This window comes from Cucurbita pepo, chromosome 8 (assembly GCF_057944985.1).
Source record: "Cucurbita pepo subsp. pepo isolate OVF chromosome 8, ASM5794498v1, whole genome shotgun sequence".
Lineage (NCBI taxonomy): Eukaryota > Viridiplantae > Streptophyta > Magnoliopsida > Cucurbitales > Cucurbitaceae > Cucurbita > Cucurbita pepo.
The window spans coordinates 10,546,505-10,560,432 of record NC_141805.1 but is presented as its reverse complement, the minus strand read 5'-3'; the positions used below and the strand labels follow the sequence as shown (position 1 = coordinate 10,560,432).

Genomic DNA, 13,928 nt, shown 5'->3' with positions numbered 1-13,928 from the left:
TATTAATATTTTTGTTTTTGAAAGACTTTTTTAATTTAAAACGTTATTCACAAATGATAAATAAATTTTGTAGCCTTTTAAAATTTAAAGACATTAAATACAAAATTTAATATTATTTTAATTTATTTTTTCCTGTAAAAAAAAAAAAAAAAAAAAAAGTAAAATTTGTTTGTTTTATTATATTTACTTTTTTACTCAATAAAGAACCTTAAATAGGCCTCATTTATATTCCACCTTCCTCCTTCACTTTCCATCTGCCTCCTCACAATCTCTCTCTCTCTCTCTCCCCCTCTCTCTCTGACCCGCCATTAATGTCCCACACAGAAAGCTCAAATTTTGAACCTCCAAAACAAATTTGAAACCAAACCCAACTCCCAAAATCACTTTCACAGACATGTTAATGAACAACAACAAGAAGAAGAAGATTATGAAGCTCCCCTCTCTCTTCAAATCCTCCGCAGACGACAACTCCACCTGGCCCTGGCCGTCATGTCGCCAGCCAAGAACCCTTTCTTTCCGAACCAACACTTCCGCCGCCGTCGCCGCCCCCGCCACCGCCGCAACAGATTCCTCCGACTCCTTCTTTACACTCTCCTCCGACTCCTCCGGCAGCCTCTCAACGGCGTCGGATTGCTCCGGCGGCGACCCTATAGAGAGAATGATCCGAGGGCTCAGGTCAGACAGACTCCTCTTCGAGCCCGCCGGAAAATCAAGCTCGATTCTGAAAGAGAACGAAAACGGCGACGTGTCTCCGGAGTTGAAGGAGGGGACGACGGTTATATCCATGGATTCCGATGACCCATTTTTGGATTTTAGGAAATCGATGGAGGAGATGGTGGAGGCGCATGGGATGAAGGATTGGGACAGGTTAGAGGAGCTTTTGAGTTGGTATTTGAGAGTTAATGGAAGAAACAACCATGGATTTATTCTTACAGCTTTTGTGGATTTATTAGTCAGTCTTGCAATGACGGCGGCGGCGGCGCCGCCGTCTTCTTCCTCCTCCGATAAATTTGTAATTTCTCCATTGGTGGGTTCGTGTTGTTCCTCCTTGTGTTCTTCTTCATCTTCTTCTTCAAATTTATTACCTTGTATATCCTCATCCATGGAGATCGAGGAGATACCTTCATTAGATCAACATCACCATCATGTTTTTCCTTGATTTTTTTAAATAAAAATATTCAATTATAGAACAGGCAATCCATGTCTTATCCATAATTTTAATTCTTATATATGATATATATGATAAACTATAATTTAATACTATTTTCAAATTTAAAGAATATACCATTTTAAGTTTTTTTTTTTTTTCATAAAATGATTTAAAATGATTTTAGTTTGTAAATTATTTTAATTTTATTTTTCATAAAATTGATATTTTGCTTTAAAGGAATTTTGAGTAATTAATGCATACTGATATCATCAAATCTATAAAAACGACCAACTCTTGTTCATTATTAAATTCCATTTATTTTAGATGAAGTACTTGATCCTCTACAACACGTCTCACCGTATAATAAATTCGGAGTAATTAATATCTTACACGTGGGGAATCCAAGGAGAGGAGTTTTTAAGTCATGGACCTATAAATATAATCGTAGCCGTTGATTTTTTAAATTGGTAGGTCGTTGTCTATTTTGCAGTTTTAGCAGACTCCTTGGCACAATCTCCCATTTATTATAATATTTTAAAAAATGAATTTTTTTTATCAGATAAAATTAAATTATTATTCAAGTATTTATGGTATTAAAAAGATTTAAATAGGATATTGAAAAAGGATAAATTAAAGTTTTTTTTTTTCATATAAATATAATTATATATATTAATAGGATAGAACAAAAATCCATAGTTTTAATTTGGGCCATGCATTCAGATTTCAGATTTTTTGTAAATGGCTATAAATAATAAATTTGAAATGAAAATAAAAATATTAATTAATTTTTTTAAAAAAAAAAGGAATATTGGGAGGTGAGCAAATGAACTACATGTCGAAAGAAAAAACAAAAAATGCGGGAATTATTCTTAATGTATGATAAGAAAGTCCCCATCTTTTTTATATATCAATATATTTTAAATTATATATATATATATATATATTTTTTTTTTTTTTAAAGAGATATTTTATAAATTTGATTAAATTAATTTTAATGGTGAAAAATAAAAATAAAAATGGAGGTTGTAACATGGGAGAGTGTAGGGTTGAGCGGCGAAGCTTCTAATAAATTTGATATTTGGCACTGTAATTTATGCGAAGTATTAATTATTTATAATGCATATGTTAATTTTAAATAATCATAAGCTCTGTTCTTCATTTCTAGGTTCCTGCACTTCCCCATGTGCAACATTTTATTAACTAAGCATCGAATTAACGCTTCATTTAATAGCTTTGTGACATTGTTTTAAAAGATGGTAATGTTAGACGAACATGACTCTCCACAATGGTATGATATTGTCCACTTTAAGCATAAGCTCTTATGGCTTTGCTTTGGATTTCCTCGAAAGGCTTCAAACCAATGGAGAAAGTATTTTTTGTTTATAAATCCATAATCATTTCATAAATTAGCCGAGGTGGGACTTTCATCATCCAACAAGTAATTGTAATTAATGGCTTGCTTAGAGATTAGAGAGTAGTTGTTGGAGGTTGGTAACGATGTTATATTATATTAAAAAAATGAGTCCAGAAACTTATGTCCATGTTTTCCTCTTTTACAGATTTTATTTAATCCATGTAACGCTTTTTAATTATATTATTTTAAAATGTTGTGAGACAATGTTCATTAAAATAAGGTTATTAATGTGGATTTTGATGCTATATAGTTGTCATTTTTCGTTTTGGTATTATTATTATTGTTATTATATGGTTTGGTTTGGTTTTTTTTTTAATGAAGTGAAAGGATTGTGACCAAACATTGGAGAAGGCTGTGTTATGTGTGTGTCTGTGTGTTTTTACATTTTCCAACCAGTTTTGTGTTCTTTGTTGTACATTTAATGCTTCTCTTTGGTCGATGAGACCGAATCATCTCATCCTCCTCGGGCTCCTCTTGTCTTTCCCTCCATGTTTTGTGTCCTCTAGCCCTTCTCCTTGCATCAAAACCTTTCCACGTTACGTTTTCTTCTTTTTAGCAGAAGAATGTGAAGCTGACAGCTATACGTAATGGATCAAAGTATACAATATCTACTGGTGGTGGACTTATATTTTCGTAATCGTCTACTTTGAATATAGGTAGTCCCTTGAGGCTTATGGAGCTCTCGAATAGTCTCCCCTTAATGGAGGCTCGACTCTGTTCTCTGGAGCCTTCGAACAAAGGCTCTAATACCATGTTAGAAATCACGACTCTCCACAATGGTATGATATTGTCCACTTTGAGCATAAACTCTCGTGACTTTTCTTTGGGTTTTCCTACAAAACCTCATACCAATGGAGATAGTATTCGTCACTTATAAACTCATGATCTTCCACTAAATTAACTAAGGTAGGACTCGCTCCCAATAATCCCGATCAATGATCAAGAGGTATTGCGTTTAAAGAGAACACCAGACAAGGGTAAAACTGTAATATGGGAGAATTTGGGTTATTTATTATTTTTATTATTTATTATTTATAAACGCAACCTGATCTGACAATTCTACCTTAACGAAGGAAGATGGGCCTTGATACGTAATTGGGCCAACACGAATGATTCTCCAACTCAAGCCCATCTTAAACTCATGGGCCCAAAGTGAAAACGTTTGGGCTAACATCAAAAAATGGCTATAATAAAATAATTGTTTTATTAAATGGCCATTGGATTTATATTTCTAAATTATGGGTTTTTTTTTTTTCTTCTAATTTTTAGGGTCACAAATAATTTTTAAAATAATCATTTTGATATTTTAATTTTTAAACTATATACTTTTACACCAAATTAATTATTTTGGTTATTGCATTTTAACAATTTGATTGCATAAGTTCAAGTATGAGTACTTTCATATAAATATATATAACTTGATTGAAGTCACGTGCATAATTAATTATAGAAGCCAGCAAAATATTAAAATATGTATAATTGATTTAAGTCCTAATCTATATATATCTTGGTTTTAGAGAACATTTATGAGAGACAGGATAGAGTTAAGTGAGAGTGACAGAGAAGTCACACATGGAGAGAGAGGGAAGGACGTGTCTATTAAATAAATTTTTACACTCTCATAGAGAATACTTAGTTCTCCTCTTCAACCGATGTGAGATTCTACGATTCACTCCCTTCGAGACTCAGCATAACGTTATTGCTGGCACATTGCTCGGTGTCTACTCCCCTCTACGACACAACATTATCACTGGCACACCACTTAGTGTCCACCCCCCTTCAGGGCTAAGCGTCTTATCGGGTACAACACCTAGTGTTTGGCTTTGATACAATTTATAACAGCTCAAGTCCATCGTTAATATTGTCATCTTTAGACTTTTGGACTTCCCCTCAAAGTTTTTAAAATATGTCTAATAAGAAAAAGTTTCCACACCATTACAAACAATGCTTCGTTTTCCTCTCCACCGACGTGGGTTCTCACGAACAACTCCTTTTTCAAGCCTAGCATTTTCGCTAACACTTGTTTCTCTCTCTAATCGACATGAATCTAACGTCAATACCCAACAGACAAAGACCGTGGAAGCTTAAGATGTAAAAGGTGAGATGAGGCAAAACAAGGAAGCAAGCAAGTAGTGAGGCAGTGATATCTCTGCCAAATTTGGATGTGGTGAAAGAGTCTTCAATTTCAACATTTTCCAATGAAATCACTGGATCTTCTTCAACTCTCTGCTCCATCATTCATGTCTCACTGCACACTGCCATCTCTTTCTCTCTTTCTTTACTACTCATATATATATATATATATATATATGTTTCTTCCGCATCTCAATCTGTGCAGCTCTGTTCTTCACTGTTCATATAAACTTATCATCATCTTCTTTAAACTGTGTTTGCCTTGTGCTCTGTGTCAATAAAAAAAAAAATTACAAAAATGTGGATTAAAATTCATAAAATTTGTTATAGAAATCGACTCACCACAATGGTACAATATTGTTCACTTTGAACATAAGCTTTCATGACTTTGCTTTGGGATTCACCAGAATGTCTCGTACCAATGATAAAATATTGTTTGATTATAAATCCATGATCATTCTTTAAATTAGTGGACGTGAGACTTTCATCAACTATAATTTTCATCCAATACAAAATAAAGCGTTGAAAAAACATATATATCTTATCTTAGAAGAAAAAAAAGATGTAATAAATAAGCATTCATTCATTTCTTCACTCAACTTTGACTCCACGCCTCCCATTCATATCCTCGAAATTAAATTATATATATATATAATATTTATTTACGCAAAAGAAAAAGAATAAAATATTATTTAAAAAAAAAAAAGAAAAAAGAAAAAAACCTTCCATGTATTTGGCAATTAGCGAAAGAAACAATTAACAATAATTACATCTGCATCTTCCCAATCCATCAAGATCCCAAAAACCATCCTATCTTCAGAATTAAACAACAAAAAAGAAAGAAAAAAAAAAAAAAACGGCTAACACTGATCCAGAAATGCGAAGCCATGATGAGGCGACGGTTACAAGACGCGTGACCGTACAGAGCGTCTCTGTTTTCTAGCCGCCGTCGATCTGCCACATGATACGCCGTCCCAGATCTCGGCAAAAGATCGAATTATAATCCCATGGTTACAAGGCGAATTGAGATGAAGAAAACAGCTAAGAAGCTCTCGAAGCCCTTCTTGAGTGTAAATTTCGTTTTCCAAAATCATTTGCAGCATCGATTGTCGGAAATCCACATACGGATCGTTGGAATCCTTCTCCACCGCTACGCTCACGCCGCCGATTTTCCACGACGCGTTACCGACAACCTCGGAGCCATACGACATGTCGATGTCGCTCAGCTTCTTGTCGGAAAAACTCGAGGGCGAGCGGAAGAGACGGCGGTCGGAATTGGAGTTTGGAGACTTGGGCTTGGGGCGGAAAATCTGTGAGAGAATGGATTTGGACTTCCGGCAACTTCCACAGCCAATGTCGACGGAGGTGAAGTTGACGAGAAGCTTTTTTTTGACGGCGGCCATTATGGGTGGAGGTGGAGGAGGAGAAAGCAGAGGAATGGCGGAGGGGAAATAGGGAGTGAAGTGTTTAGAGCTCTATAAATCCTGCACGTGAGCTACGACTGGTCCCACGTGTATGATGACCTTGTCTGACCTTTTTTTAATAATCCAAATTTTAATTATGAAAAAGAAATTATTATTTCAATTTGCTTACCCTTCCATCTTAATTAATTATTGGCGTGTTCGATTAATTATGATGGCCCTTTTGACCAAAAATCCTCATTTTTAAATTTTATTTATTTATTTAATTACAATTAAAAATATAATAAAAATTAGGAAAGTGATTAAAGATCCTGCAATCTCAATTAATATTTGGCATTGGGATAACACAAAGTCTTCGCTTACAAAATTGATAATTTAATTGATTTATAAAGGAATATCAGAATTAATTCCCGTTTTCAAATTTCCATGAACCCTTAATATTTAATTTATTTATATTTTCAAAGCAGTTAATTGAATTTCAATACTCGAGACCTTCATTTATGATATGATTTTGTCACACATTAGCCAACTAGTAATTATATGATAAGTTCAGTTTTAGAATTCATATTGTATATGCCCATGTCGGGTGTCAAAATTTGGCAGATTGCGTACATAAAAACTTTATTGTATAATGAAAAATTGGATGTATATGTTTGATAAAATAAATAAAATAAATATTTGTGGATGTTAAAAAGAATTAAGTAATTGGCACAAAGTTGAATGGGGTCCGTGAAGGCAGTGGTTGGAATGATTTCAATCATTGTTAAACCCAAGTCAAGAGGTCGCCTCCCAACGTTACACAAAATCCCAAAACCCACCACCTTAATTACGTTCGGTATTGTTAATCATTCGCTTGAAAATATACGAATGAATTGAGATCACTCTTAAAAGCAACGAGTAAATAATGTGACTATGTCTTAAATGATGTAGAGGAATATCGGAATGTTTGAATCTTCCAGATAAATTTTAGTTAGTGTTTGAGTGATGACCTTGAGAGAACAAATGTGGACTAAGAACATAGCAATTGATTTGACCTTAATCTAAGTTCGGGTAATTGTTGAGAATTGAAGTTACGATGATTGATGCAAGATCGGGTAAACAAACTTCCAACTAATAACTACTTTTAAGGCATAAAGGAGTTGGAATTAGAGAAGGAAGGAAACAATATAGTGTTTGGAAGGCCAAATCAAATGCAAATAATAGATGCCGCCACGTCTCTTAGCTTGCTGGTAAACCAAACTTTCCACTTTTTTGGATACTGTCTAGGAGACCTCTTTCATTTTCTATTTTAATTTTGTAAGTGATTCTAACCCTATAATTGTCTAAAAATCTTGCGAAAACGGCCCGTTTTCGCTTGTGTTCTAGGTCGGTTTCGAAACGAGGCGGTTTTTTCCACATGCATGCGAAAAAATTATTTTTTGGCATTGTAGTGGGGAATGTCCCAACTTGATGGTTGGGACCTGAATTTTGCAAAACTGACGCGTTTTTGCTTGCGTTATAGGGCGGTTCCGAAATGGGGCATAGATAATAACTACATATTCTAACAAGAGAACGTCATGACCATCAAGTGTTAAAGTTTCAAATTCTGATTTGATTTGTATTTAAATCACTATAGTCGGTTGATTACCAATAACTTTCGTTAGAGGGGGTCGAGCTGACGCAAATAGTGATTGCATGAGATGATCGTTGGAAATAGTCATCAATGGTGAGTGCACGATGGTTGCTAGTGGTGAGTTCACCGTAGTTATCCTTCATGATCGTTGACAGCGTGTGGCGTTGGTGTTGGATGGTGGGTATTTTAGTCATTTTAATATATTATTCAATTAATCATTTTAAAAAAAAAAAACACTTTTTCTTCACCAATTTCATTAAAAATAAGCTTATTTCTTTAAATTCCTTGATCTTATTACAATAATTAAAAATGAAACAAACTTAGTTTATCCACGAAAGAAAATCAAGATAAGATTGACAGATAGATTTTGTTTGTTTTCTCACCATATTTTTACTATATTAAAAAAAATTAAATGGTTATTAAACCCGACTTATTATTATTATTATTATTATAAAACATTAGTAAAGAATATATATTATTTTTGTAATTTAAGTCTTTGTATATAATATAAAAGTCTTCTTATATTCTCATTTACTTTTCTTTTTGGACCCATTTAAAGTCTCTCTAAATACTATACAACAATAAATCAACTTCTTCCAAACTATGAATTATCACATTTAAATTTAAAATTGACCACGACTATTTCAATTCGGTTATGCTTTCGTCATTAAAAAATCTAACATCATACATTACATTAATTTTTTCCACCCCACTTTCAGTTTTATAAGTTCAAATTAAAAAATAAAACAAATAAGATTATAAAATTGACTAAATTTTAAATTAATTATGCCATATGAAAAGTTGAATTGATAAATATTAAATTTTCTTGTTAAAATAATAATAATATACAACAACTGAACCAGGAAAGATAAGATAACTAAGAAATAATTGAAAGATATGATATGTTGTAGGAAAATGTTAATTATCGAATATTGATTATGTTTTATCTTTGAATCGATGTAATTTAAAATGAATTAAAGATAGGATAGAGATGGGAAATTAAATTAAGAATATTGAATAAGAAAAGTGAAGGCCGGGTCAAAATCCAGAAATTTAATTGAAGGTGTGGATTAATAATAAATAATAATAATAATAATAATAATAATGGGAGGGAAAGTGGGAAGATGGTCAACCAACTACAACAATTTTTTGAAAATAAATTAAAGAGCGTTACTCCCTAGGTGCTTTGATTCTCCTTAATTAACGACATATTTTGAGTTTTAAAATATATATTTTTTTAATTTTCTTTTGGGCCCTAAGTTTCGTGTTCCCAAATTTTATTTCATTCCACTTTACGTTATCACATATGCAAATATTAAATAAATTAACTATATCACTAATTCAAATAACACACCTTATAATTGTTAAAAATAATACACATTAATCTTTTTCTACCTTATATTATCTTTTTTTTTTATTCAAAATAATTGGATTAATATTTTATCTAAATTGACTTTTTTTTTTTTTTTTTTTTTTAATTTTAATTTGTGCGAACGTGAAGGTTACAAAACCCTGGTTGATGAATTAAGCAATTAATGAATATTTTCATTATTATTTGTAAGTTCTAATAAAAAAAATAATTAATTATAGTTTCCATTTAAAATAATTATATAAGACATAACAAAGAACAAAACAACTCAAAATACCGAAAAGGGAAAGGGAAAAGGGAAATTACGAAACTACCCTCCTCATAACTGCCTGAAGAAGAACCAAACTGGTTTTGAATAAGAAGAAGAAGAATCTCAGGAAAATCATCGCTTCTCCACTCTGACTGAATCGCGTGCAAGAGAAAGACGAAGACGTCCCCTGCAAGAAATCTTCTCTCTCCTATCATTTTCTCTCTCTACAAAGCTCCATAACTATATCTTCTCTTCCTCTCGATCTTCATTTCCTTCACGCCATTCCAAAATCCTTTCCCCCAAACCTTCAGACTCCGCTCTCCTTCTATCTCTTCCAGAGGTTTCTGGCGTTTCTCGTTTTGTACCAAGTCAACTGACGGACTTCAATTTCTTCTCCGATCACGGTAAGATTATCTCTGCCGTTTCCTTATTTATATGTTTTTTGATTATTGGTTAGGAATTCGGGACTTTGGATGTTGGATGCTGAGTCCATTTCTTTCCTCTGTTGTTGAGCTTTCTTTTAGGTGAATTTGGCGGGAGTTGATTGTGTTGTTGTGTAGTCAATCACAATGTTGGGAGAGCTTATGGTTCGATGCCTTCTGTGAGTTCTTTGTTTCTTCGATTCTAAGAGAGTTTCTCTGGTTTTTATTTTTCTTTCTGGCGGTGGATTTAGTGATTGATGAATATTGATCAATGTAGGATGCTGTTTGGCTATGCCTATCCTGCGTTTCAATGCTACAAAACGGTTGTGCAGAGTCGGATTGAAATCCGAGAGCTTCAATTCTGGTGTCAATTTTGGTAAGAACGAATCCGGTTTTGCTATTCGATTTAGTGGAGCGGTTGATGATTTGTGCCCTGATCTATAGCTGTTGACCTGATTATTTTATCGTCTCTCGTAATCAATAAGCATTTATTTCTCGAATTCCATTCTAGTCCTTTTGATTATAGCTAATTTACATGCGCAACCTTGATGAAGAGCGATCGGCTTAGATTTTTGTGTTTGGGCACAACAGTGGAAAGGGTTTTGTTGACGCTCTTTATGGCTTTGCCTTTGTCTGCTTTGAACATTGAGTTTGAGTAGCTTTCACTCCACTTTGTTTTTGGTTACGTTACTTTTGAATTGAAAGCCTATTTATTCAATATTTGCAGGATCATTGTGGCCATTTTAACAATTGTTGAGAGGATTGCTGACACTTTAGTCGCATGGTATGTGTAGCTTTCTTTATTTCTTTCCCTAAAGAATGTTAATAACTTGTTGCATTTCTCATCATTTCGCCTGTGCTTAAAATTTATGGTCCAAAACTTTGTCAAGGTTGCCCATGTACGGAGAATTGAAGCTGGCCCTCTTTATCTATTTGTGGTATCCAAAGACCAAGGTAAGAAAACTGGGAGATGTAATCATTGAAGCTAATTCTCTATATGTTATTTGATGATCTTGTAGGAAAAGGCAAGAAACATTATGTACACGATAATAAAGTTCTAATCATTACGTAACGTCTAACTTAGTTCATATAACCATCAACACGAATCAGAAACTACTTAAAACACCATGTGAATTATCAAGGTTTGGTGTTAATTTGAAGCTTCAGAATTAAATTGATTGCCGTTAAGTTTCTTGCCATCTAACTGTTAACGCAAATTAGGAACTATTTGGAACTAAAATGTTGATTTTGAAACTTCATTGAAGTAGAAACTGTCTAAATCTACCAAAATTATAGGAATCTGAAGTCCTATTTCAAAAATTTCAAACAAGTAGCTTAAGAACAAGATGTAAGAGCACAGGACATGTATTTCTAATTTGAATACAGCTGATCTGTTTGTTAATGTTGGGCTAAAACAATGCAGGGAACAAAATATGTGTTCGACACTTTGCTGCGGCCCTTGGTAGATAAACACGAAACAGATATTGAACAGAAGATGGGGGATTGGAGAGTGAAGGGCTGGGAATTGGCCCTGTTCTACTGGAAAAACTGTACTGAGTTGAGCCAATCTGCAATCGTCCAAGTTATTAACTACATAGCTAGGCCTGCAGCTGCGGCCCCAGAAGACAGGGTAACCTTCTGATCCTCTTCCTCGAAGCCCTTTTAGTTTTAGCAGTTAATGAGAGCAAGAAAGAACTTATGTTCCTGTGCTTTTAAGACATTTACAAAAACCTTATTAGGAATAGAACCCAGCCGGAGCATCGAAATCCATTTAATTAGAGATGAAAATTGACATTTTGCAGAGGAACGAACGTCACCAACGTCCAAGTGCGCCGCCAGCGCCACCACCACCTCCGCCGCGTCCAAATGACCTGCCCTCGTTCTTCCATAAGCCTCCAAGGAAGACCAAGGACTCGAGCAAGAGCAATGCCATGAAGTGGTTTCCAAGTGCCCCTCCTCTGCCCGGCTCCAGTAATCGGCGTTCCACAGCCACATCGGAGGACTTTGATGTGCAATTTCCCCTTCATGATCAAACGAACTATTTTTATGAAGATCAAAACCACAACCAAGCTCGATTCCGAGGATCCAAAAAACCCTACTAGAAGTTACCAAACAAAAAACTGTACATAAAAAAGAAGAAGACAACACTGCAAACCCTCTCCCGACCAGAGGAAGATAAAAGATTAGATTCATTTTGGAACTTTTCATCAAACATTTACATCCCAATTTTTCTTTTTCTTCTTCTTCTTAGACTGTACTCTTAGGGGTGTATGTGCATATATTCATTAATACATAGAACAGAATAGAAACAGATGACGATTTATTTCAGTCAAAGTGGGGAGGTGATTTGTATTCCCCCTGACCACCATTAATAGACAAAACTGAACCCCACAACGCGAAATATCCGATCCAAAGCCTTTGTCACACTGGAAATTATGTGCAGGTTGAGGAAGCCTAGACAAGCTGAAAATCTGAGCCAGATACGGCGGAGGAGGTGGGGTCCTGATGATCCCGGAGAGGAAGACATGGGTTGAAGATACGCCCACGCCGCTTGCTTCACGAGGCGGTTGCGGATCGAGATCTCAAAGCCCGAATTCGCTGCAGAGGCGGCGGTGGGGGAGCTCATGGAAGTCGGAGATGGCAAAATGTCTCTGAGAGAAGTGTAGGTAAGGGAGTGGGAGGAGGATTTAATCGGGAAGAGCTCGAAAGCCAATGGCGGCGATGCAGCTGAGCCGCCAGATGACTTGGTGGCGGCGAAGGCGAAAAGGTTTAGTTTTGATGGCACAACGACGGGCACCGCGATGGAGTTTCTTCGGCGGAGATTCGGCGGCGGCGGGTGTGGTTTTAGAGAGGAGATGTCATCCATGGCGGCAGAAACAGAGGCTTAGTGGAGAGGAGAGAGAGACAGAGAAAGAAGGAAGAAGGGTGGCCCGTTTTTGCATTAGGGGAAGAACACAATTAAAATTAAATGGTCAGAATAGTTGATTGTTCTTTTCAACGCATACTTTTTCTTTAAAATGTGAAAAAGGTGGAAACGAAATTCTTAAACTAATCCACTATTTTCCAAATTCGCAACAAGTTAAGAACAAGTTTGTGGGTTTAGGAACGCCACATATGCTCCTTCCATGAACATAGCCAATGAATCCAATCCCAATTTTCCCCCCACTTGTCGTTTTCATATTATTTACCTCACCTCCTTCATTCAATTTGTTAGAGATCTTAAGAACATCAATTTTGTTTGATTTATACTGTGATTATATAAAATTGAGCCTCTAACGAACCCACATATGCACATTAGACCCAAATATATGTTAGATGGATGTTTTTTTTTTTTTTTTTTTTTTTTTTTTTTTTTTTTTTTTTTTTTTTTTGATGTATAGACATTCCTTGTTCGAGAGTGTTAATCAAAAGATACCTTTTGTAATTAATACATTTCTTTTAATATATAGTGGATCAAATTTTCTTATCTTCTTATGTTCTAAGGTATATAGTAAGATTGGTAGGTAAAAGTCAAAAAGTGTACCTGAAATGAAAAATTCATAAACAAAATAAGAATATTATAAAGTGTGATTAGTGACAAAAAGATCTGGTTTATAAAAAAAAAAAAAAAAAAAGTTAGTAAGACAAAATATGCAGGAAGAAAGAGATTAGTAAGAATAATATGCATAGATAAAGTTGGTAAAAGTGACGTGTTTTAACCATGTTAAAAATAATAAAAAAAAAAAGGCGAGGAGTTCAAAAGTAAAAATTAAAAGATGAAAAAAGAAATATATAGAATAGAAATTGGACTAAAAATGAATCTTTTTTTTTTTTTTTTTTTTGTTCAACTTTATTCTGTCCCTTTTAATCCATCGTTTTTGTTCAACTTTATTCTCTGTCCCTTAATATGTTAATACAACAAAAAAAATGCAATAAAAAATATTTTTACAATAAATATTTGAACTTTTCACCATAAAAAATAAATAATATATATATATATATATATTTTTTTTTACTGATTACAAACATTCATAATATCATTAACTCTTCGAAATCTATAAAAATTGTACTAAATAAATGTATACAAATGGAAAATAGTGGTGAAGGGAGGTGGATGGATGGCATTATAGAAATGGGCCGTAGGCCTGAGATTCAAAAACTTATTTATGGGCCAAGCT

At 34.3% G+C, this 13,928-nt stretch overlaps 4 protein-coding genes across 4 annotated transcripts; 2 read left to right on the top strand and 2 right to left on the bottom strand.

The window, feature by feature from the left end:
• The first annotated feature begins 234 nt into the window (after window positions 1–234).
• Window positions 235–1,197, top strand: LOC111801120 (transcription repressor OFP13). Its single transcript, XM_023685105.2, has one exon. It carries the CDS (start codon window positions 395–397, stop codon window positions 1,157–1,159), a length of 765 nt encoding a protein of 254 aa, XP_023540873.2. The 5' UTR covers window positions 235–394; the 3' UTR covers window positions 1,160–1,197.
• A 4,198-nt stretch (window positions 1,198–5,395) lies between these two features.
• On the bottom strand, window positions 5,396–6,100 carry LOC111801118 (transcription repressor OFP6). The gene has a single exon (XM_023685104.2). It carries the CDS (start codon window positions 6,098–6,100, stop codon window positions 5,600–5,602), a length of 501 nt encoding a protein of 166 aa, XP_023540872.2. The 3' UTR covers window positions 5,396–5,599.
• A 3,380-nt stretch (window positions 6,101–9,480) lies between these two features.
• Window positions 9,481–11,997, top strand: LOC111801116 (putative HVA22-like protein g). Its single transcript, XM_023685100.2, has 7 exons — window positions 9,481–9,753; window positions 9,874–9,950; window positions 10,049–10,147; window positions 10,499–10,555; window positions 10,662–10,725; window positions 11,195–11,401; window positions 11,574–11,997. Exons 2-7 carry the CDS (start codon window positions 9,919–9,921, stop codon window positions 11,871–11,873), a joined length of 759 nt encoding a protein of 252 aa, XP_023540868.1. The 5' UTR covers window positions 9,481–9,753; window positions 9,874–9,918; the 3' UTR covers window positions 11,874–11,997.
• Window positions 11,998–12,071: 74 nt separating this feature from the next.
• LOC111800166 (uncharacterized) lies at window positions 12,072–12,689 on the bottom strand. The gene has a single exon (XM_023683758.2). The coding sequence runs from the start codon at window positions 12,635–12,637 to the stop codon at window positions 12,140–12,142; it is 498 nt and encodes a 165-aa protein (XP_023539526.2). The 5' UTR covers window positions 12,638–12,689; the 3' UTR covers window positions 12,072–12,139.
• Window positions 12,690–13,928: the final 1,239 nt, after the last annotated feature.

Bases quoted from the DNA above. Each gene is read 5' to 3' on its own strand.
- LOC111801120 (XM_023685105.2), top strand. From the start codon at position 395: ATGTTAATGAACAACAACAAGAAGAAGAAGATTATGAAGCTCCCCTCT.
- LOC111801118 (XM_023685104.2), bottom strand. From the start codon at position 6,100: ATGGCCGCCGTCAAAAAAAAGCTTCTCGTCAACTTCACCTCCGTCGAC.
- LOC111801116 (XM_023685100.2), top strand. From the start codon at position 9,919: ATGTTGGGAGAGCTTATGGTTCGATGCCTTCT. The intron at 9,951-10,048 runs GTGAGTTCTTTG...TGATCAATGTAG, and splicing joins CTTATGGTTCGATGCCTTCT to GATGCTGTTTGGCTATGCCT. The intron at 10,556-10,661 runs GTATGTGTAGCT...AACTTTGTCAAG, and splicing joins GCTGACACTTTAGTCGCATG to GTTGCCCATGTACGGAGAAT.
- LOC111800166 (XM_023683758.2), bottom strand. From the start codon at position 12,637: ATGGATGACATCTCCTCTCTAAAACCACACCCGCCGCCGCCGAATCTC.